Genomic DNA, 23069 nt, shown 5'->3' on the forward strand with positions numbered 1-23069 from the left:
TCAAAGTATATTAGCCTCCCATTCAGAAAAACCTTCTTCTTTCCCCAAGCCTTGCGCAGAATCTCTTCTTTAATCCTGTAGCGGAGGAATTTGACTCTTATTGACCGCGGCTTATCTTCCCTGTCTCCGGCGGGTCTTGGCGCCAGCGCGCGGTGCGCCCTCTCGATGTCAAGCTCCTCGGTTGGGGGGGGGGGGGATCGCTAGCGTATCCCGTAATAGTTTTCCCACAAGCTCCACCATAGATGATCCCTCAGCTCCTTCGGGAACATTGTATATCCTTAAAGGAACAGTCCACCGTACTTCCATAATGAAATATGCTCTTATCTGAATTGAGACAAGCTGCTCCGTACCTGTCCGAGCATTGCGCGACCTCCCAGTCAGTCAGACGCAGTCAGACGTGCTGTCACTCCTGTTAGCAATGTAGCTAGGCTCAGGATGGCCAATGGTATTTTTTGGGGCTGTAGTTAGATGCGACCAAACTCTTCCGCGTTTTTCCTGTTTACATAGTTTTATATGACCAGTGATATGAAACAAGTTCAGTTACACAAATTGAAACGTAGCGATTTTCTATGCTATGGAAAGTCCACACTATAATGACAGGCGTACTAACACCTTCTGCACGCTTCGGCAGCGCATTGATATCTGAGCTCCGTATCAATGCGCTGCCGAAGCGCGCAGAAGGTGTTAGTACGCCTGTCATTATAGTGTGGACTTTCCATAGCATAGAAAATCGCTACGTTTCAATTTGTGTAACTGAACTTGTTTCATATCACTGGTCATATAAACCTATGTAAACAGGAAAAACGCAGAAGAGTTTGGTCACATCTAACTACAGCCCCAAAAAATACCATTGGCCATGCTGAGCCTAGCATGACTTTTATCATCTTGTTCAACACTTGCTCCACGTTTTGAACACGGTCTTCCACTTTTTCAATTCGCACCTCTGCCTCCGCTATTTTTTGGTTGACGTTAGTGATCTCGGATTTTATATCGTTTAGTTGTTCTTTTGTGTCTCTTCGGAAGTCCCGAATTTCCTCCAAAACTTTGGTCAGACTTGTGGCGTCATTTGAGTAAGGATTAGCATTAGCTCTGCCATCTTGTGCCTGTGTAGGGGAGCTGTTCTCCGGATTTTTTCATTTGCAAAGCACTGCATCGGTGTTTTCTTTGTTTGTTTGCTCAGGGCCGCTGACAGCTTTGGCTGGGCCCGGGACAAAATGCTCTGAATGGGCCCCCCCCCCCGGGCCAACCCACACACACACACCCACCTCTCTTATCCCAGTCTCTACTCACTCCAACCCTTAGCTAAATGACAGGTATTCAAAAACCATTCAACCGGTCAACAACCATTTCATTTTAGCATTTCAACATTTTTACAGTTTTAACATTTTAACATTTCCTTAGTCTGCAACTATTCAGGTGCGAAATGCAATGCACCGGACTTTTGTTGTGCGGGCGTGCGTACTGTCCAGTGTGAAAAGCAGAGAAGAACACACCGCTCGAGAAACGGCGGGATATGATTGCGGGCTAATGTGAATATTCTTAGCTTCAATCAGATATATGAAACACAATGTTATTAAGCCGTTGTGGTTATGAAATGATTCAATGCCCTGTGCGTTTGATATGGTGTTCAGTGTGACTTGCTCTCCCCTCGTTTGTAACATGAATTGCGTGCCGCGCGTGCCTTGGTTGGGGTTACTTTACGGGGCTGGAAAAAGTTGGCTGTGTCTTACCCAGTGATGGGAATAACGGCGTTACAAATAAACGGCGTTACTAACGGCGTTACTAACGGCGTTACTTTTTTTAGTAACGAGTAATCTAACTAATTACTTTTTACATCGTTATAACGCCGTTCCCGTTACTTACAATAATACTATGCGTTACTTTATTAAAGCTGTTCTCATCTGGCACGCTGCTCGTTCAGCCTTTCTTTACTCTGCTTTAGTGTGGGGCGGGGAGACACGAGACAACGGCACAGTAAGCCAATCAGAGTAGATTTGGACAACATGCGTAGGTACACAGCAAATTCCTCAGTGTTGAATTAACACTTTCGCAGTTAATTTGTGTCCAATTGGACATATATAAACACAGTAGGGTGTTAACACTGGGGATGTTGCTGTGTAGGCCACGCCTACTGCACTACTGCGCGCTCTTTCAATCGGAAGACACAGCGATGGCGAGCGGTCAGCCCAGCACTGCGCTTTCACATTGGAAATACAGCCATTATGCAGCTGGGCCATAGAAGGTTCACGCTGCACGCTGCATGCTGCACGCTACACGCTACACATTCACGTGAAGAACCGGACCCTGGGCCATTAAACTTCATGCTTGGATGTTCACGTGTTGCGTCTGTTCTACTTTGACCGAGTAACCAACAATATGGACTCTTCGGATGACGACGATTGCCTCATTCTGCTTTTACTGAGACAGAGGAAGAGAAAAAGGAACAGAATTTGGAGCCGAGAACACTTCCTTCTGAGAGAAACCCGTGGTGAATTTCACCGAACATTCTATAATCTGCTTGACAATCCCGATGAAGAACTATTTTTCAATTATACCATTCAATTATATTTTTTCTGAAGTTTTCCCCTGAAAGCATAGAGTTATCTCCCTAGACCCGTTCTGATTGGCTGGCGCGGCGGTGACCGCATGCATTGACTGGAATTTCCATCTTCACGCCTAGAAAAAAGTGTGCATGTTCATTTCTCGCTTCACGCGTGAAGTGTGCAGCGTGCAACGTGAACGCCGTTCTATGGCCCAGAGCAAGTCATGCTACGTTTGTCCACTTTTCTTTACACGCGTGTAGCGTGCAGCATGCAGCGTGCAGCGTGAACCTTCTATGGCCCAGCTGCCTTACTTTTCATTACTTGAAATAAAAGGCAAGAGTGTTTACGTGCAATGCACATTATGTCGAGGAACAAAGCGTTTGTCCTCGTCAGTGGCCAGTAATTAGTAACAATTTTAATAACTACAAAAATATATTACATTTGATAGATGTCTTATCTCACATTGTCCCACAAAAATATTAATATAGTGTAGATAATGTTACTAATTGGTTCTGTTAAGTGTCCATTTCAGTCATTAAACACATTTAACATTCACTTTTATTATGATTACACTAATTGAATTTGATTTTTTTTGAGGGGGAACAAAATGTAACGGAATAATTACTTTCCCTGGTAATTAGTTACTTTTATGACAAAGTAACTCCGTTACTAACTCAGTTACTTTTTGGGAAAAGTAACTAGTAACTATAACTAATTACTTTTTGAAAGTAACGTGCCCAACACTGGTCTTACCTGGCTCAGCTGCCCCACTGCCTTTGCTAGTACCTGCTGCATCATCCAATTCTTTTTTAAAATATTTATGCAGTGAGCCCCTGAGTCTCTTGGTTTCTTCCTCTCTTTTTCTCTTTTCTTTTCTGTGCTCCTGACTTGTGCATGTTGGCAAATGGCACGCACGCTGATTGTCGAAGCGCTATGATCGAACGATGTCGTTTTTTTCCCCTTAATCAAAGAGTCAGACCAAACCATTTTTGCATTAGGGGTGGTAGGGGGTTCTTGATGCCTTTTTCAAAGACAATAAAGGCAAAAGATCTAGAAATCATTTATTGAATGCAAATATAGCACATTTCTCCCCCAAATCAACACATTTTGAAATGAAATAAAATAATCGCAACTTCATGAGAGCCCAGTTCTGGGCCCCCCCCCATTCCTGGGCCCGGGACAACATACCCGTTTGTCCCCCCCTGTCGGCGGGCCTGTGTTTGCTACTTACCCATTCTCGCCCCTCTTGTCTGTTCAAGTAGTACCTGAAAACCTAACATTTGACAGTCTAACGGGGCGAAATAACTATTTTTGCGAGGGAGCTGCTACTTTAGGCTGCCATTCAGGATGATGACATCACCGGAACTTCATTTCTGCATTTTAATGAAATGTGAGGGGAAGCCGGGCTTCCAGTGTCGGCTTAAAGCAAATCACCACTGACAAAGATGGACTGGAAGATTATTTACATTTATCATCATCATCATTAATTCTTTTCATTAAAAAATTCAAAATAACAAAATGATTGTTGTCGTGGCTTTCAGTTTATTGGAAGTTCTTTTCTGCTCCTTTTTAATTTTTATTTAAAAGCCTTTTTTTATCTATTCATTTTTACTGCATCAGTTCTATGGCATTAACGTCTCATTTTAGTTTTTAAACTCTATATCCCGAGATCATTTCCACCATGTCACTGCTGCTTTTAAACCCTGCAGCTCACACAGAGGGCAGTTAGTTTGTGTCTCAGGTGCAGTTTGTGTGATTAGTTACAGTGTTGTAGTAAATTTCACAGTGATTTCAGACACATTGCAGTCGGATCAAGTCCCGTTTTGTGCTGCAGCTTCTCACATACGCATAGATTAAAGTTTTCCGTCGCTACGACGGATTTCCGTCAACTGGGAGCGCTAAAGGTCAATAATGAGATTGATGCAGATCCGAGGAAAAAAAAGGGGGGGGTAGGCCCATAGGTCTGACACCGATGTGATTTAGAACTTCACCAAGCTGCTGTGATTGCCTGTTGTTGAACCCTTTCTTGTGCTATGTTTGAGTATATGTAAAGGAATAAGTTGTTGCGCTAGATAGGCATAAATAAATAAATAAATAAATAAAGCCTACGCTACCGTCTAGTACCGGGGAGGCTCAGCGTAGGCCACTGATGAAACAATTTGGCTGTCCAACTACTTGCCTACTACTAATACTAGGCCTTTTGTAGTAGTAGTAATAATGATATTTGCCTATTGAAAGGTGATCAGGTGAAGAAGTTGAAGCCGCAGCAAGACCTTTGCTATTAAGCCTTTTATAGGTTAAACAGGCTTCGGCAGACAACGTCCTGGAAAGGCTGTGTTTTTCTTTGGTTTGATTAGCCTACAATTTAATCTTTAAACATTATGGTTTCAGCAGTTCGCTTAAACATTGGAAGCTGCAGAGTTGGGCTGCAAGATTTCCTGACACTTGTTTAAGATGCCAAACTTCATAGTAAGGAGAAAATAATTCCACAGTATTTAGTGCCTCGTCAGTCTCAGAAATTAATAGTGAAGGAGCAATGCGAATTAAGTCCCAAAAAAACATCTCATAGGCCTATATTTTACATTTTCAAAAAAGTCCGGAATTGGAAGTCGGTCAGTGGAGTGTAATGAAGTGTCTCATTCACTAAGCACAAAAGGTCGGAAAACAGTGGAGAAAACAGCGATTGCTTAAATAGGCTACTAATGTTTTACATTAGTAATTTAATGTATGTGACAAATAAATTCATTGATTAAATAGATAAAGAAGCGAATACTCCGAAGCTCAAAATTCAGGAAAGTGGCTCCGGTGTCGCAAGTGCACAACAAGGCCGGATTAACTATATGGGCCTGCAGCACAGTGCCCAGGGGCACTAACCACTCACAGCCAGTGGGGGGGCACCACATGACAGAAACTTTAAAAATATTTTTCGTGAATGTTTGTACACTTAAAATGGTTAAACACTTGACATTGTTAAATAGTCATATATAATTCATTATGAACACTAATTTCATAAGAACAACAACAATAATCATAATTCTGAGCAAGAGTGGCCTATGTGACCATTAATCCCCCTTTCCTTACCTGTCAGTTGAGCCAGTCCACCTACGGTGAAATGTATCAATTTTTTAAAAACCGCGGTAGAAATGAAAAATGGACAGACATCAATTGAGTGGTTGTGCGAAGAGAAAATTAAAAAAAGAGAAAGACTCCAGGCGTGTAGCTGCAATTAAAAATGTTCCAGTGTTAGATTAGCCTGGCAAGCCAGACTAAATGTGAATGTTTAGTCTGGTCTCGGTCGTAGACATTTCCGAAGGGTGTGGGTAGGAACAACCCGCTGTCTTTCAAACGGTCTCTGTGCGTATAGGCCAACGCTCTGACCAATCAACGCAACAGTGACTGTGACATAGTCAGAGCGACAGAAAGCAGTGGGGGAGGCCTTGAAATAAATAATTTTTCAAAATGCGTATTAATTAATAAACAGGTTCTAGATATTAAGAAGTTTGGAGATAATGACCACAAGTTTGGAGTCTGTACCACATACTTAACATACACTCATTTTTTTTCAAGTGTTTTTCAAGGGTTTGCTTAAACTGTTTTTGAGAGTTTTTATTTAGTGGTGTTTGGTGAAATAATTTCCCTTAAATTTAAAATAACGGGAAAATAAGAAACAATCAAAAAGTAATGTTTCAAAGATGTTTATTAATTCTTCGTACTGCACAAACTAGCCCCATCCTTTTGGCTACGAGCGGAGCCAGCTGGTAGATCAGACTTTTGCCATAGCCGGTCAGCAAAACAGCGAAAACGTCCTTCTTGAAAAGGAATGAGCGGAGAGCCTCTTCCTGCTCATGTTTCAACAAAAACTCCAAGTCTAATTCTTCTAAAACTGATTCCAAAGCGGAGTCAAACGTGTGCTGTTCACTAGCCGTAGCCATCTTTCCTGTTGTGCTTTCTCCAGCATCGCGCAGCCTTGTCGTCACTCCTTCAAAAGCCCGCCCAAAGAATCCAAACAAAAACCTTGCGTTGTGATTGGCGGGCACGATTTGATGCCCGGGGTGTTTTGTTGATATGGTGCGAGGCTAGACCCACACGTAGGCAAAAATATTTTTGGCCGCTAGGCGGGTGGGTCTAGTTTACTAGGCTAGCCTCCCCCCACATCCCCCCTCAACTCGAGTACTGTGTATAAGGCCATATTTCACCTGACATAGGCCCTTCGATTTCCATCACTAGAGCGTGCCAAATTACTTTCGGTTTTGCCAGCATGGACGTGCTTCTTTTAAATGCAGGCACAGATGTGTCAGACATCGACAAAACGGTAAAGAATAAGTGAAGATGGGCTTGGCGAAATGAAATGGGCGATAATGGCAAGCCATTTAGTTCATGTTGCAAAAAGATGAAAATGGCAGGTGTGTGCTTTTGTGTAGTTTGCCATAAAAAAAAGTCTATGGAAGCAATGGCAAAAAACTAGATGCCTTTGGCTTCACTGTGAAGAAGCAGAAAAAGTGAACTTTCACTTTACTTTTCTTGTTTCCTGGTTTTATGTCAACAGATTTTCTTATTTTTCTTTCTGTTCCACTCTTTTGAAAGCATGGTTCAAGTTCGACTGCACTTGCAATTTTCTCTTAACCACTGTTGTGCATTACTAAAGTATTGTTGAAATAAATTTGCACTTTGCGCTGAAAACTTGATGTTTCATCATTTATAGCCAGTAATGACAATGGTAAAGTCTTGCCTTAGCTTTAGTCATTGTTAAAATTATGTAAATGTACTATAAGTAGGGGCCGAGGGGATAATGGACAACACGGCGTTTAAAATTTGACGCATCGCTGACGTGGTAGGGGCCAACGACATGGAGCTTTTTTTTTTCAGTCAGATGATTTTTTTTTTTTTGCTTTAATCCATGCATACATCCATCTGACCCAAAGACTCTGTGACAAGTCATCAGTGTGCAGTGAAAAGAAACAATCTTCCTCCTCAGGACACTGATGATGAACTAAAACCTCTGCTTCAGTCTCACTATTAGAGAATGTGTCTAACTGAGGAGCAGGTCATGTGACTCTCAGAGAGATGCTCTTACCTCAGTGTCTCCAGTTTACAGTGAGGATTCTCCAGTACAGTACAGAGATGCTTCACTCCTGAGTCTCCCAGATTATTAAAGGACAGATCCAGTTCTCTCAGGTGAGAGGGGTTTGATCTCAGAGCTGATCTCAGAGCAGCACAGCCTTCATGTGATACACCACAACCCCGCAACCTGCAGAGACACAATGACACACACTTCATCAACAGATTTTCATCTTGGTGTAATAGTGGTTGTGAAGATGATGTCTCTCATGTTGGACTGTCTCTATTCTCTTCACCAATCACAAGCTATTATTAATAATGACTCAAACATTACCACTGTTACTGACATTAAGTTTACTCGAGGTGCAAATGATTCAGCAAAAAGTCAATAATTTAAAGGTTTAAGTGAAGAGTCAGGTTTTGTAGAGTTTATCCCTGCGTGACTGGATTTTTAATGCGAACATATTTAATTGTAAAGACATTTTAATTATTTCTTTAAAGTAACAGTGATTCTGAGGAGAAATGATCACTTCATGACTAATATATTTGTTCTGCATGTTTTACATCCATCCATCAATCCATCCATCCATTATCTGTAGCTGCTTATCCTGTACAGGGTCACACGCAAGCTGGAGCCTATCCCAGCTGACTATGGGTGAGAGGTGGGGTTCACCCTGGACAAGTCACCAGATCATTGCAGGGCTGACACACAGTGACAAACAACCATTCACACTCACATTCAAACCTACGGTCAATTTAGAGACACCAATTATCCAAAGCTGCATGTCTTTGGACTGTGGGGGAAACCGGAGCACCCGGAGGAAACCCACACAGACACAGGGGAGAACATGCAAACTCCACACAGAAAGGCCCTCGTCAGCCGCTGCGTTCGAACCCAGAACCTTCTTATATGTAGTGAAAATTCATTATGTCTGATTATTATAACTATTCTTTAAGTTCGTTTCTTAAGACACGTATTTTTTAGTATGTTACCTCGTTTGTTGATAGTTTCGGCGAACACTTCCGCCTTCTTCAAAACAGTCACCAGATGTCGAGTGGTGACGTGCCTTATCAGCTGATGTACTCTATGGAGGCGTGAACGTCCCGCCCAATTTGACAGGTAGTCCACGCCTCCTGCTGTCAGGTCGCTGCCCCAGGACTGGGCGGGACGTTCACGCCTCCATAGAGTACATCAGCTGATAAGGCACGTCACCACTCGACATCTGGTGACTGTTTTGAAGAAGGCGGAAGTGTTCGCCGAAACTGTCAACAAACGAGGTAACATACTAAAAAACACGTGTCTTAAGAAACGAACTTAAAGAATAGTTATAATAATCAGACATAATGAATTTTCACTACATATTAAAAATAAGTTATGGAGAAGATTGTGCCAAAGAGGTACGCTGCCTGGAAAAACTAAAGAAAAAACTGGCGCGACAAAGAAACCATCTCCGCTTCAATCTCCGCTGCCAGGACGAAGGCGTCTGTGGCAGCGGGGGCGTGGTCAAGCACCGGTCTGTGACAGGAGGGCGGAGTTGGGGAAGGTAAGTGGCAGAATCGCTTCACCTGAGTGTCATTAACCTGTGTTTTGTGTGTTCTCCCCAGTAAACCGCCCTATTTAAGGAGGGAGAGCGAGAGCAGAGGAGCTCTTCCCCGGACGAGACGCTGTGTGTGTGTGTGTGTGTGTGTCTCTCTCGCTATTTGAGCATTATTGTAAACCTGAAAAGTGTGGCAATAAAGCCGATAGCTAAACCTGATCTCTGTCCTGCCGTCCTCTGTGCTCCACCCACACGCGATCTTCGCTACAGTGGTGCCGAAACCCGGGATCGTGGAGCACCTGTCCTGCAGCCCCATGGAATCCTCCCCGTTCGCGGACTTGGTCCACGCCCTCGCCACGGCTCAGCAGAGCCAGCACCAGGCGCTCGTCACGCTCCGGAAGGAGCAGGAGCGCCGCTTCGAAGCCCTGGTGCTGGCTCAACAGGAAGACCGTGAGGCGTTCCGGCGCCTCCTCGCGTCGGCGGGGTCCACCAGCGCCCCGGCCGCGGGCCCATCTCCCATCACCTTGACTAAGATGGGCCCGCAGGACGACCCCGAGGCGTTCATCGCGTTGTTCGAACAGGTCGCCGAAGCCTCGGGGTGGCCGATGGAACAGCGCGCGGCGCGCCTCCTCCCCCTCCTGACGGGAGAGGCGCAGTTAGCCGCACTACAGCTCCCCGCCGACCACCGGCTGGCCTACGCCGACCTTCACCGGGCTGTCCTCCAGCGTGTGGGGCACACGCCGGAGCAGCAGCGCCAGCGCTTCCGCGCGCTGCGAATGGAGGAAGTCGGCAGCCCGTTCGCGTTCGGCCAGCAGCTCCGGGACGCCTGCTGGCGGTGGCTGAGGGCCGAAGATCGCGACGCCGAGGGGATCATCGACCAGGTGGCGCTGGAGCAGTTCATCGCCCGCCTACCAGCCGGAAACGCGGAGTGGGTCCAGTGCCACCGCCCGGCGTTGCTGGATCAGGCCGTAGGACTGGCGGAGGATCATCTGGCGGCTGTCCCGGCGGCAGGACAATGGATGTCATCTCTCTCCTCTTCTCTCTCTCTCTCTCTTCCCCCTCCTCCCGTGTCCCGTCCTCGCCCCATTCCCCCACCACGGAGGCGGGGGCCGGCCCCACCCCAGCCGGCCCGCCGCACCCGTGGTGCCCTCCCGTTTCTCCCTTCTGTGTCTGTCTCTCCCCCCCCTCAGGTGAGTGACCCTCAATCCACAGCTGCAGAGGGGAGGCCCAGGCCGGTTTGCTGGCGCTGCGGGGAACCGGGCCACCTGCAGCAACAGTGTGCCGCGATGGAGGTGGGGGCGGTGGTGCGGATCCCCGACGCGCCAGAGGCTGCCCTCGATCAGGCCGGAGCATATCGCATACCGGTAAGTGTACAAGGGGCGACCTATCAGGCGTTGGTGGATTCGGGTTGCAACCAGACCTCGATCCGCCAAAGCCTGGTGCAAGACGAGGCATTGGGGGGAGCACAAGGGGTGAAGGTGTTGTGTGTGCACGGGGATGTTCACTGCTACCCGTTGGTGTCGGTCCACATACATTTCAGAGGGGACAAATCTATAGTAAAGGCGGCGGTTAATCCTCGCCTTACCCACTCTTTAATCTTGGGGACTGATTGGCCGGGATTCCGGGGGCTGATGGCACACCTAGTAAAGAGTGGGTCCTGCCGGTTAGCCGGGGGGGGGTCCCGGTGTCGTTTTGGCTGGAGCTGTGGTCGCAGAGCCGTCTACGTCATCTCCGCGACAGAGTGAGGAGGCCCCGGCCCCTCCTCTTTCTATTGGGGAATCCCTCGCGGATTTCCCACTGGAACAATCGCGAGACGAAACTCTGCGACACGCGTTTGACCAAGTGAGAGTAATCGATGGTCAAACGCTCCAGCCGAACGCCACCCCGACCTTCCCCTATTTTTCCATTTTAAAGGATAGGTTATACCGAGTGACGCAGGACACTCAGACGAAGGAGCGTGTCACCCAGTTGTTAATTCCAAAGAGCCGCCGGGAATTGGTATTCCAGGCGGCTCACTTTAATCCCATGGCGGGACACCTCGGGCAGGATAAAACACTCGCCCGGATAATGGCCCGATTCTATTGGCCGGGGATTCGCGGCGACGTCCGTAAGTGGTGTACGGCGTGCCGCGAATGCCAGTTAGTAAATCCAGCGGGCATTCCAAAAGCGCCCTTGCGCCCCCTACCATTAATCGAGACCCCATTTGAACGAATTGGGATGGATCTCGTCGGGCCATTAGATCGGTCAACACGAGGGTACCGCTTTATATTGGTTCTGGTGGACTATGCAACGCGATACCCGGAAGCGGTGCCGCTTCGCAATATCTCCGCACGTAGTATTGCAGAGGCCCTCTTCCACGTCATCTCCCGGGTCGGAATCCCGAAAGAGATTCTGACTGATCAAGGCACCTCGTTTATGTCACGAACACTGGCCGAACTGTATGGGCTACTGGGTATTAAGCCGATCCGCACCAGCGTGTATCACCCACAAACGGACGGTTTAGTCGAACGGTTCAACCGCACCCTCAAGAATATCATCAAAAAATTCGTAAGTGAGGACGCACGTAACTGGGATAAGTGGCTCGAACCCTTGTTGTTTGCAGTGCGAGAGGTCCCCCAAGCCTCCATGGGGTTCTCCCCATTTGAATTACTGTATGGGCGTAAGCCGCGCGGCATCTTAGATGTACTGCGGGAAAATTGGGAGGAGGGACCTTCGCAGAGCAAAAATGAAATTCAATACGTTATGGATCTGCGCGCAAAACTCCACACGCTCACCCACTTAACTCAGGAGAATTTGCGGCAGGCCCAGGAACGGCAAACCCGCCTGTACAACAAGGGCACGCGCCTTAGAAAGTTCACTCCGGGAGATAAGGTACTCGTCCTATTGCCCACGTCAAGCTCCAAATTAATCGCCAAGTGGCAAGGGCCCTTCGAGGTCACACGGCGAGTCGGGGACGTCGACTATGAGGTTAGGCGAACGGACAGGGAGGGGGCGCTACAGATCTACCACCTCAATCTGCTGAAGCTCTGGAATGAGGAGGTCCCCGTGGCGTTGGTGTCGGTAGTTCCGGAGAAGGCGGAGCTGGGGCCGGAGATCCAAAAAGGGTCATTGGCATCTCGCACCTCTCCGGTCCCCTGTGGAGACCACCTCTCCCCGACCCAACTCACGGAGGTCGCCCAGTTGCAGGCCGAGTTTTCGGATGTGTTCTCGCCCCGGCCCGGACGCACCAACCTCATAGAACACCACATAGAGACGCCCCCGGGGGTGGTAGTGCGTAGCCGTCCTTATAGATTACCCGAACACAAAAAAAAGGTGGTTCGGGAAGAACTTCAGGCCATGCTCGAAATGGGCATCGTCGAGGAGTCCCACAGTGACTGGAGCAGCCCGGTGGTCTTGGTTCCCAAGGCCGACGGCTCGGTCCGGTTCTGTGTGGACTATAGAAAAGTCAATGCGGTGTCTAAATTCGACGCGTACCCAATGCCTCGTATTGATGAGCTGCTCGATCGACTAGGCACGGCTCGCTTTTACTCGACACTGGATTTGACGAAGGGATATTGGCAGATCCCCTTGACTCCATTATCCCGGGAAAAAACGGCCTTTTCCACACCGTTCGGCTTACACCAGTTCGTCACACTTCCGTTTGGGCTGTTTGGGGCGCCCGCTACGTTTCAGCGGCTGATGGACCGGATCCTCCGGCCCCACGCCACCTATGCGGCTGCTTACTTAGACGACATCATCATTTATAGTAATGACTGGCAGCGGCACCTGCAACACCTGAGGGCCGTCCTTAGGTTGCTGAGGCGGGCGGGGCTCACTGCCAACCCGAAGAAGTGTGCGATTGGGCGGGTGGAAGTACGGTATCTGGGCTTCCACTTGGGTAACGGGCAGGTGCGTCCCCAAATTAATAAGACAGCAGCGATTGCGGCCTGCCCGAGACCCAAGACCAAAAAGGGGGTGAGACAGTTCCTGGGGCTGGCTGGCTATTATCGTAGGTTTATACCTAATTATTCGGACGTCACCAGCCCGCTGACTGACCTCACTAAAAAGGGGGCGCCAGATCCGGTCCAGTGGACGGAGCAGTGCCAGCGGGCTTTCTCTGAGGTAAAGGCTGCACTGTGTGGGGGGCCACTTTTGCACTCCCCTGACTTCTCTCTCCCTTTTTTGTTGCAGACGGATGCGTCGGACAGAGGGCTGGGGGCCGTTTTGTCCCAGCAGGTGGGGGGAGAGGACCGCCCAGTGTTGTACATCAGCCGGAAGCTGTCAGTGCGTGAGGGGCGCTACAGCACTATCGAGAAGGAGTGCCTGGCCATCAAGTGGGCGGTCCTCGCCCTCCGTTACTACCTTCTGGGGCGCCCTTTCACCCTCTGTTCGGACCACGCGCCCCTCCAGTGGCTCCACCGCATGAAGGATGCCAACGCACGGATCACCCGTTGGTATCTGGCGCTCCAACCTTTCAACTTCAAGGTGGTCCACAGGCCGGGGGCGCAGATGGTCGTGGCGGACTTCCTCTCCCGTCAAGGGGGGGGGGGGGGAGTCGGCTGCGGGCCGGACGGGCGCCCGGCCTGAGTCGGGCGGTGGGGGTATGTGGCAGCGGGGGCGTGGTCAAGCACCGGTCTGTGACAGGAGGGCGGAGTTCGGGAAGGTAAGTGGCAGAATCGCTTCACCTGAGTGTCATTAACCTGTGTTTTGTGTGTTCTCCCCAGTAAACCGCCCTATTTAAGGAGGGAGAGCGAGAGCAGAGGAGCTCTTCCCCGGACGAGACGCTGTGTGTGTGTGTGTGTGTGTGTGTCTCTCTCGCTATTTGAGCATTATTGTAAACCTGAAAAGTGTGGCAATAAAGCCGATAGCTAAACCTGATCTCTGTCCTGCCGTCCTCTGTGCTCCACCCACACGCGATCTTCGCTACAGCGTCATTCCAGCAAGCCTCTACATAAAAAATCCAATTCCAACAAGAAACGCGGAAAGGACCATCGAAAGAGCGCGAATGACTCTGGTAAGAGAAAGAATTAGATGCACGACAAACAAAATCAACAATTTAAATACAGAAATAACACAAAGAACACAAGATTTCAAACGCCGGTTCAAACTCAGAAGTGACATGGAAAAAAGTATGGAAGAACATCTAAATGCAATACAAGAACAAGAATTCTCAAAAACAAAAACACGCCATATTAAAAAACTAAATAGGCTTATCAAAAAGAAACAAAATAAATGCAAGGACAAGCAAATAAATGAAAAATGGATATGTCCTGTTTCCTGAGTTGTTCGCGCCGAGTCTTTTTTCCCGCGAGTGCCGGCGTTAATTACTAATCCTTTTTTAACTTTTTTTCTATAAATAAATTTCCAGTATCGTCTTCATTTTTATCATACTGTCGCTTTCATTTTTGTACTTTTCACTTTCGCTTTCCTTTTTCCGGTTTTTTTTTTTCCGGTTTTTTCTCTTTCTTTTTTCGGAAGAACCCCGAGACCGGAAGCTTTCTTTTTTTCTCCTCCACAAGCGGAGGCCATCTGATCTGCTTTAATATCAACAGATCTTCATTTAAGGTACGTGAATCTTTTCATCATGGCACACCTTCAGCCTGTTCAGTGTGCTGAGTGCAGGATGTTTAGTCATTCTTCCTCCGTCACTAGCAATAGCTCTATTAGCTTTACTTGTGATAAGTGCAGATTAGTTAGCTCTCTGACGGAGAAGATTTCAGTGCTAGAAGCGCGTGTCCAGGCTTTAGAGCAGGTTAGTGAGCGTGAGAACAGTGTAGTTTCTGTTAGGGAAAGTCTGGACGCCCTAGGTGGAGTTAGCAATCCCCCAACTCCGGCATTAGAGCCCTTACAGCGGGGCGAATGGGTGACGGCTCGGCGGCATAAGCGTAGAGCCAAAGCTACCGCTGAGGCTCGCCCACGGGAGCACCACTCCTCTCCGCGTCACGTGCCGAACAGGTTTGCTCTCCTTAGTGATGCACCCACTGAGAAACCTGAAAGAGCTCTGGTTATAGGGGACTCTATCATACGGCACGTGAAATTAGCTCAGCCTTTAGGGGCACCAGCAGCTTTAGTCAGGTGTATACCGGGAGCCAGGGCGCCGGACATAGCAGGTAATCTTAGGGTCCTAGGCAAGCATAGGTTCTCAAAGATAGTTATCCATGCAGGAGCTAATGATATACGCCTTCGTCAGTCTGAGGTTACTAAGAGTAACTTTGTAGAGGTGTTTAAATTAGCGAAGGCGATGTCCGATGCTGTAGTATGCTCTGGCCCCATCCCAATGCGGTGTGGCGATGTAGCTTACAGCAGGTTATGGTCGCTGAACTGCTGGCTGTCCAGGTGGTGCTCTGAAAACAGTGTGGGCTTTATAGATAATTGGGCTAATTTTGAGGGCACTGCTGGCCTGTTAGGGCGGGACGGTATCCATCCCACTCGGGAAGGTGCTGCTCTCATTTCCTGCAGCATAGGTCATAGTCTCAGAACAGGCCTAGTTAATTTCTGACAATCCAGAGCCAAGGCCAGGGAGCAGACGAACAGGCTAAACCGACTGTCTGCTAGCTGCACAGAGTCGTCACTCAGGGCCCACTACATCGAGACTGTGTCTATTCCCCGAGCTCAACAAAAAGGTAGAAATTTTCAGAGAGTTTGTTCCAGTAACCTAATCAATATAAAATTAGATCAGACTGACTGTACAGCTGCTGCCAGCACCTTTGATCTAAAGGTGGGGCTATTAAATATTAGATCTCTTACATCTAAAGCGCTAATGGTTAATGAACTCATTACTGATCAGGAGTTTAATGTACTGTGTTTAACAGAAACATGGATTAAGCCAAATGAATATATAGCATTAAATGAAGCGAGTCCTCCTGGATACAGTTATATACACCAGCCTCGTCTAACTGGCAGAGGAGGAGGCGTCGCGGTAATTTATAACGATTATCTAGGTGTAACACACAAACCTGGTTATAAATTTAATACATTTGAAGTTCTTCATACTCATATAATGTATGTAGCCTCAAAAAATAAGTCTACCCAGTTAATTCCATTGCTTATTATTTACAGGCCCCCGGGGCCATATTCTGAGTTTCTTTCTGAATTTGCAGATTTTATCTCAGATTTGGTTATTTCCTTAGACAAAGCTTTAGTTGTCGGAGATTTTAATATTCACTTTGATAACCCAGAAGACCCTTTAAAAACAGCGTTTGTGTCCATCTTAGATTCAGTCGGGATTAAGCAGAATGTCATAGGACCGACCCATAATGGTGGTCACACCCTTGATCTAATACTAACATTCAGATTAAACGTAGACAATATAGTCATACTTCCACAGTCTGAAGTTATCTCAGATCATTGTCTCATCTCATTCAAAATATGTCTGAGTAATAATATATGCACCTCACCACGCTACTGTATTAAACGTACTTTCACGTCAACTACTGCACAGAGCTTTATAAATGATCTCCCAGAGCTGTCAACTTTGATTGGGTCACTGTCAGCCCCTGCAGAACTCGATCAGGCAACTGAATGCTTAGAGTCAACATTCCGCCATACTTTAGATAATGTAGCTCCTCTAAAAAGGAAAATGGTCAGAGACAAAAAATTAGCACCCTGGTATAATGATGACACTCGCACATTAAAACAGACCACTCGAAAATTGGAACGTAAATGGCGTCAAACAAAATTGGTAGTGTTCAAATTGGCATGGAAGGAGAGCTTCCTGAAGTATAAAAAAGCTCTTAGTGCTGCGAGATCAACATATCTCTCCTCCCTAATAGAAGATAACAAAAATAATCCTAGATTCCTATTTAATACTGTAGCAAAATTAACCAGGAATAAGTCCACTATCAACACATGCACACCTGCAGTATGTAGTAGCAACGACTTCATGAATTTTTTTAATGACAAAATTGAGAATATCCGACAAAAAATTCAAACTACTAATTTAAGGTTAGACAATGAAAGTGACCTTGTAGTTAACAATATAACTGTATCAGATCATCAGTTAGAATGTTTTACTCCCCTAAAAGAAACTGAATTACTCTCATTAATCTCTACATCAAAAGCCTCAACTTGCGTACTAGATCCCTTACCGACACATCTATTCAAACAGATAATGCCTGGAGTAATTGAACCGCTTCTAAAAATAATAAATTCTTCTCTTATGATTGGCTATGTACCCAAATCCTTTAAACTAGCAGTTATCAAACCCCTGATTAAAAAACCTGACCTTGATCCCTGTCAGCTGTCCAATTATCGGCCAATATCAAACCTCCCCTTTATCTCCAAGATCCTTGAAAAAGCTGTGGCACAGCAGTTATGCTCATATTTACATAGGAATAACATCCATGAAATGTATCAGTCAGGATTTAGACCTCATCATAGCACAGAGACAGCACTGGTTAAAGTAGTAAACGACCTACTGTTGGCGTCTGATCAGGGCTGTGTCTCGCTACTTGTGTTGCTTGACCTTAGTGCAGCATTTGATACCATTGATCATTCCATTCTTCTGGATAGACTAGAAAATGTTGTGGGAGTTAAGGGAATGGCCCTCTCCTGGCTCAGGTCTTATCTAACTGATCGTTATCAGTATGTCGATATAAATGGTGATATTTCTAGACGTACCGAGGTAAAGTTTGGTGTTCCACAAGGTTCTGTCTTGGGTCCACTGCTTTTTTCTCTATATATGTTACCTCTGGGCGATATTATTCGTAAACATTGTATTAGTTTCCACTGTTATGCTGATGACACACAGTTGTATGTCTCTGCAAAACCTGATGAGAGACACCAGCTTAATAGAATTGAGGAATGTGTTAAGGACATTAGACACTGGATGCTCGTTAATTTCCTTCTGCTTAACTCTGACAAGACTGAAGTACTTGTGCTAGGACCACATACAGCTAGAAGTAAGTTTTCTGATTACACAGTAACTCTGGATGGCCTTTCTGTTTCTTCACGTGCAGCAGTAAAAGACCTCGGAGTGATTATTGACCCCAGTCTTTCATTCGAAACTCACATTGATAACATCACCCGGATAGCTTTCTTTCATCTCAGAAATATTGCAAAGATAAGAAATTTAATGTCATTGCATGATGCAGAAAAACTAGTTCATGCTTTCGTTACCTCCAGGTTGGATTATTGTAATGCCTTACTGTCTGGATGTTCCAATAAGTGCATAAACAAGCTCCAGTTAGTTCAAAATGCCGCAGCAAGAGTCCTTACTAGAACTAGAAAATATGACCACATCACGCCTGTCTTATCCACACTGCATTGGCTCCCAATCAAATTTCGTATTGATTATAAAATACTACTATTGACCTTTAAAGCACTAAATGGTCTCGCACCACAGTACCTGAGTGAACTTCTGCTCCTCTATGACCCGCCACGCCTACTTAGATCAAAAGGTGCAGGCTATCTGCTGGTACCTCGTATATTGAAGGCTACATCAGGGGGCAGAGCCTTTTCTTACAAAGCCCCACTGTTATGGAACAGCCTTCCAAGTAATGTTCGGGAATCAGACACAGTCTCAGCATTTAAGTCTAGGCTGAAAACATATCTGTTTAGTCAAGCCTTTTGTTAATGGTGTTTATGAGGTAAAGGAGTAGATCTGGAGGGTCCTCAGACATAGAGTGTTTTGGTAAACTGGGATGTATGGATGCTGTCAGTCCCCACTCGCTTGCTCACTCGAGTTTGTTGACGGTGCAGTGGCTGGCTGCTTTATGTCCCGGGGCTCCCTCATGCCTGTGTTACCTTCTGGCTCTCTCCTTTTAGTTATGCTGTCATAGTTAGTTGCCGGAGTCCCTGCTTGTACTCGGTGCAATATGTATACTGTTCCTACTTATTCAGGTGACATTGGGCATACCTAACCACCTGTGTTTTCTTTCTCTCTCCTCCCCCCCCCCCACCCCCCCACCCCCCCACCCCCCACCCCAAATCTGTCCCTCTGAGTTACATGGAGTCAACAGGAAATCTTTTGGTGGAGACGGTGGGGACCTCGACTGGCTATCGTAGCCTGCAGGGAATCGGCCGTCAGACATTCTGTCGCATGTCCCAGACCCGGTGAAATGTAACTGAATTGTCTTGGCCAGGCCTAAGAGTCCCATCTGCATCTCATCATTGCTGAGGAGTGTGCTCCCATCACCCAATCAAGCATCCAGCCAGAGCAGGTCATGATATATTTTTTACCATATTAACATGCCATTGTGCGTCATGCCTGATGTAAAGACTCTCGTCTCTGCGAGCCTACCACACAGATTTAATACTTGTCATTTTTAGGGCATACCTAACAACGTGTTTTCTTCCCCCCCCCCCATCTGTCCCTCTGAGTTACATGTTGATCCTGGGATTGAGATGCTGGCCTCTTCTGCCCCTCGGACCTTCTTGATCCATCCTGGTGCCCTGTGTCTGGTCGGAGTTTTATCGCCCCACTCCTGTGAAGGACAGCCCCATGAGGACAGTTGAGGGTTATACCTGTTAAAACTGTTAATATTATAGTCAGGCTGTCTGTTGTTGCCCAAATGAGGATGGGTTCCCTTTTGAGTCTGGTTCCTCTCGAGGTTTCTTCCTCATGTCGTCTGAGGGAGTTTTTCCTTGCCACCGTCGCCACAGGCTTGCTCATTGGGGATAGATTAGGGATAAAATTAGCTCATGTTTTAAGTCGTTCAAATTCTGTAAAGCTGCTTTGCGACAATGTTTATTGTTAAAAGCGCTGTACAAATAAACTTGATTTGATTTTGAAACTTGATATGCAACCTGTCTAAACACACACTAACAACAGCAGAACGCGCTATACTCTCATGGGGACTAAACTATGCCATCACACCAAATAAAATCCCGAATGAAGAATTCATACTGGCTACGGAACTAGCATGCAACATGATACAGGACCAAGGACAGAAAGCCGCATTAAGAAACGAAATAGCAGGCATCCTCACCTCAGCTAAACCGCCACCCAGAAACACAACTAAACAGGAAATGGAAGCCATCAGAACACTCACAAAGAACAAGAAAATAACAATACTACCGGCGGATAAAGGGAGGACCACGGTTATCATGGACACTAATCAATATGAAAAACAAATGAATGAAATGCTCACGGACCCATACACATGAAATACTCAAAAAAGACCCGAGAGAGGAAAAGAAAAAAGACTAAAACTATTACTCAAACCGTTAATGGACGACAACAAAATCGATAAACAAACATACAACCACTTCATCCCCACAGCAGACATCACCCCCCGGATATACGGCACACCGAAAATTCATAAACCCGGAGCACCACTAAGACCCATAGTAGACAGCATAGGGTCAGTTACTTACAACCTTTCCAAGACACTGGCACACATAATTAAACCACTCCTCGGACTTACGGAATACCACTGCAAAAACTCAAACCAACTGGCGAAAGAACTAAAGGAAATCAAGATAAAAAAAGGATGAAATCTTTGCATCACATGACGTCATATCCCTCTTTACAAAAACACCGGTCACAAACACTCTCAACATAGTAGAAAACCGGTTAAAAGCAGACAGAACCCTGAAAAAACGTACAAAACTTACAGCACAGGACATAACAAAACTATTACATTTCATTTCCACGTCCACATATTTCCAATTCAGAGGTACAATTTACAGACAAAAAGAGGGATTTGCAATGGGGGACCTGCTATCTGCCACTCTATGCAACTTTTTTATGGAGGATCTGGAAACCCGAGCGATAGAAACAGCACCGGATGACTGCAAACCTATCTTCTGGAAAAGATACATTGATGACATTCTTGAAATAACCAAAACAGGTCACACACAACAACTCACGGATCATTTAAACTCCATAGACAAGACAGGCAACATCAAATTCACACACGAAGACGAAACGGACAAGACAATAGCATTTCTGGACCTAAAAATACACCACACAGAAGAAGGGAACGTTAAAATCACAACATACAGAAAACCTACACACACCGACCAATATCTTCTCTGGACATCTGAACATCCCATCGCACACAAAATGTCAGTAATCAGAACACTATACGACCGAACACAGAACATCACGGAGGAGAAAGACAGACAGGAGGAGGAACAACACATCCAACAGGCATTAAAAAACTGCCAATATCCACCGTGGGCGATTCAAAAAGGAAAATTACAGACACAAAAAAAGGAAAAAAAACAAACAAACAAGAAAAAACACAGAAAAAACAAACCGGGGCTTTGTCACATTACCATTACATAAAAGGAGTTACAGAATGCATCCAACGATCCATGAGGAAATACCACATCAACACCCCGGTCAAACCATACAAGAACCTCCGACAGCTGCTAGTTCACCCCAAAGACAAAATACAACTGGACAATAAATGCAATGTCATATATGAAATCCCTTGCCGTTCATGTAATAAAGTCTATATTGGTGAAACGGGCAGATGCTTCCACACTCGCAGGAAAGAACACCAATTAGAATGTGAAAAAGAAACAACAAAAAGACTCTCAAGATCCGAAAAAGAAAAAGCAAACCAAGAAAACTTAAAATCAGCCATTTCAGACCACTGCAAACGACAAAATCATAGAATGAATTGGGAAGAGGCCAGAGTCATTCGCGCTGAAGAGAATAGATATCAGCGTTGGATTTTGGAGGCAGTGGAGATACGCAAGCGGGCGCAGAGGATGATGAACCGGGATGAGGGAGCGTACGCGCTGTCACACACCTGGAGCGCAGTCCTGGGGCAGCGACCTGACAGCAGGAGGCATGGACTACCTGTCAAATTGGGCGGGACGTTCACGCCTCCATAGAGTACATCAGCTGATAAGGCACATCACCACTCAACATCTGGTGACTGTTTTGAAGAAGGCGGAAGTGTTCGCCGAAACTGTCAACAAACGAGGTAACATACTAAAAAATACGTGTCTTAAGAAACGAACTTAAAGAATAGCCAGAACCTTCTTGCTGTGAGGCCTGCATGTTTATTTTTACAGAAAATTTTAACTGATAAATAACACAACTATTACAACTATTACAACTACAACTATTAACTCTTAACTATTAACTCTTAATAGTTAATAGTTAATTCTTAACTATTAATTCTTACTTGAAAGATGGTGAGTGTAAAATTAATTTTATTATTCAGAATGTCATGAGGATTTAATATCACCTGTTTATTCTCATTAACAGTGTAATTAATAATGATAATACTGAGTGTTATATTTAGTTTCTCTCCTCTGTTGTGTGTGATATTAAACCATCAGCAGCTGAAGCTGAACAGAGAACAGCAGAGAGACCATGAACTTTAATCAGAGAGAGAGAGAGAGAGAGACTGAATCTCCGATGGTTCTGTACTAGACTTATAGTGCACTACACCGGGGCAATAAACTTGTTTCTCCAGAGTCTACAGAGTGCATTTATATTTCATTATAGATTTATATTATTGTAGAATCAGAGAAGTAAACAATGATTATTCCATATAAATCCTACAAACATTCAGCCACTCGTTCTTGAGACAGCGTGCGAACAAGAATTTCAGAAAAAAATGAAAAGAAAACCTGAAAACATACTGGTTTCACCTCTCAGTGTCAGAGGAATAAAAATGTCAGTGTAATTTATGATGATGTTCATTTGTCTAATTAGTTTTTCATCCCTCAAAAAAGAAGGACCACATATAAACAGTGCTGTAATTACATGCTGTAATTTCAACACCAGTCATCCAATCTGGATGCAAGTTTCCTCAAAATAAAACTGAAGGTCTGCACTTTGAGCTCATCTTCATTATTTAATTTCTTCAGCAGTATACTGTGGAGGACAACAACAGTTATAATAAAAATTAAAAAAAAAAAACACAGCAATTATCTGTAGCCACGTCAGGGCTGGATTTAGGGAGATCCTGGGATGAAGTTGAAAAAAAAATAATAATAATAATGTTGAAACTCTACATTCCACACTATTCTTAATTTCCCTGAG

The 23069-nt window shown here is 45.7% G+C and overlaps 2 protein-coding genes across 2 annotated transcripts in view; one reads left to right on the plus strand and one right to left on the minus strand.

The window, feature by feature from the left end:
• Positions 1-23069, minus strand: part of LOC132886902 (ribonuclease inhibitor-like) — a gene marked incomplete at its 5' end in the record, with an annotated part of 45751 nt that overhangs the window by 8472 nt on the left and 14210 nt on the right. The window lies entirely within an intron of this gene.
• On the plus strand, positions 14401-15590 carry LOC132886895 (uncharacterized; the record flags this gene model as incomplete). Its single annotated transcript, XM_060922101.1, has 1 exon — positions 14401-15590. A coding segment is annotated over exon 1 (888 nt), but the record flags the coding sequence as incomplete, so codon positions are not given.

Source organism: Neoarius graeffei, chromosome 1, assembly GCF_027579695.1.
Source record: "Neoarius graeffei isolate fNeoGra1 chromosome 1, fNeoGra1.pri, whole genome shotgun sequence".
Taxonomy (NCBI): Eukaryota; Metazoa; Chordata; class Actinopteri; order Siluriformes; family Ariidae; genus Neoarius; species Neoarius graeffei.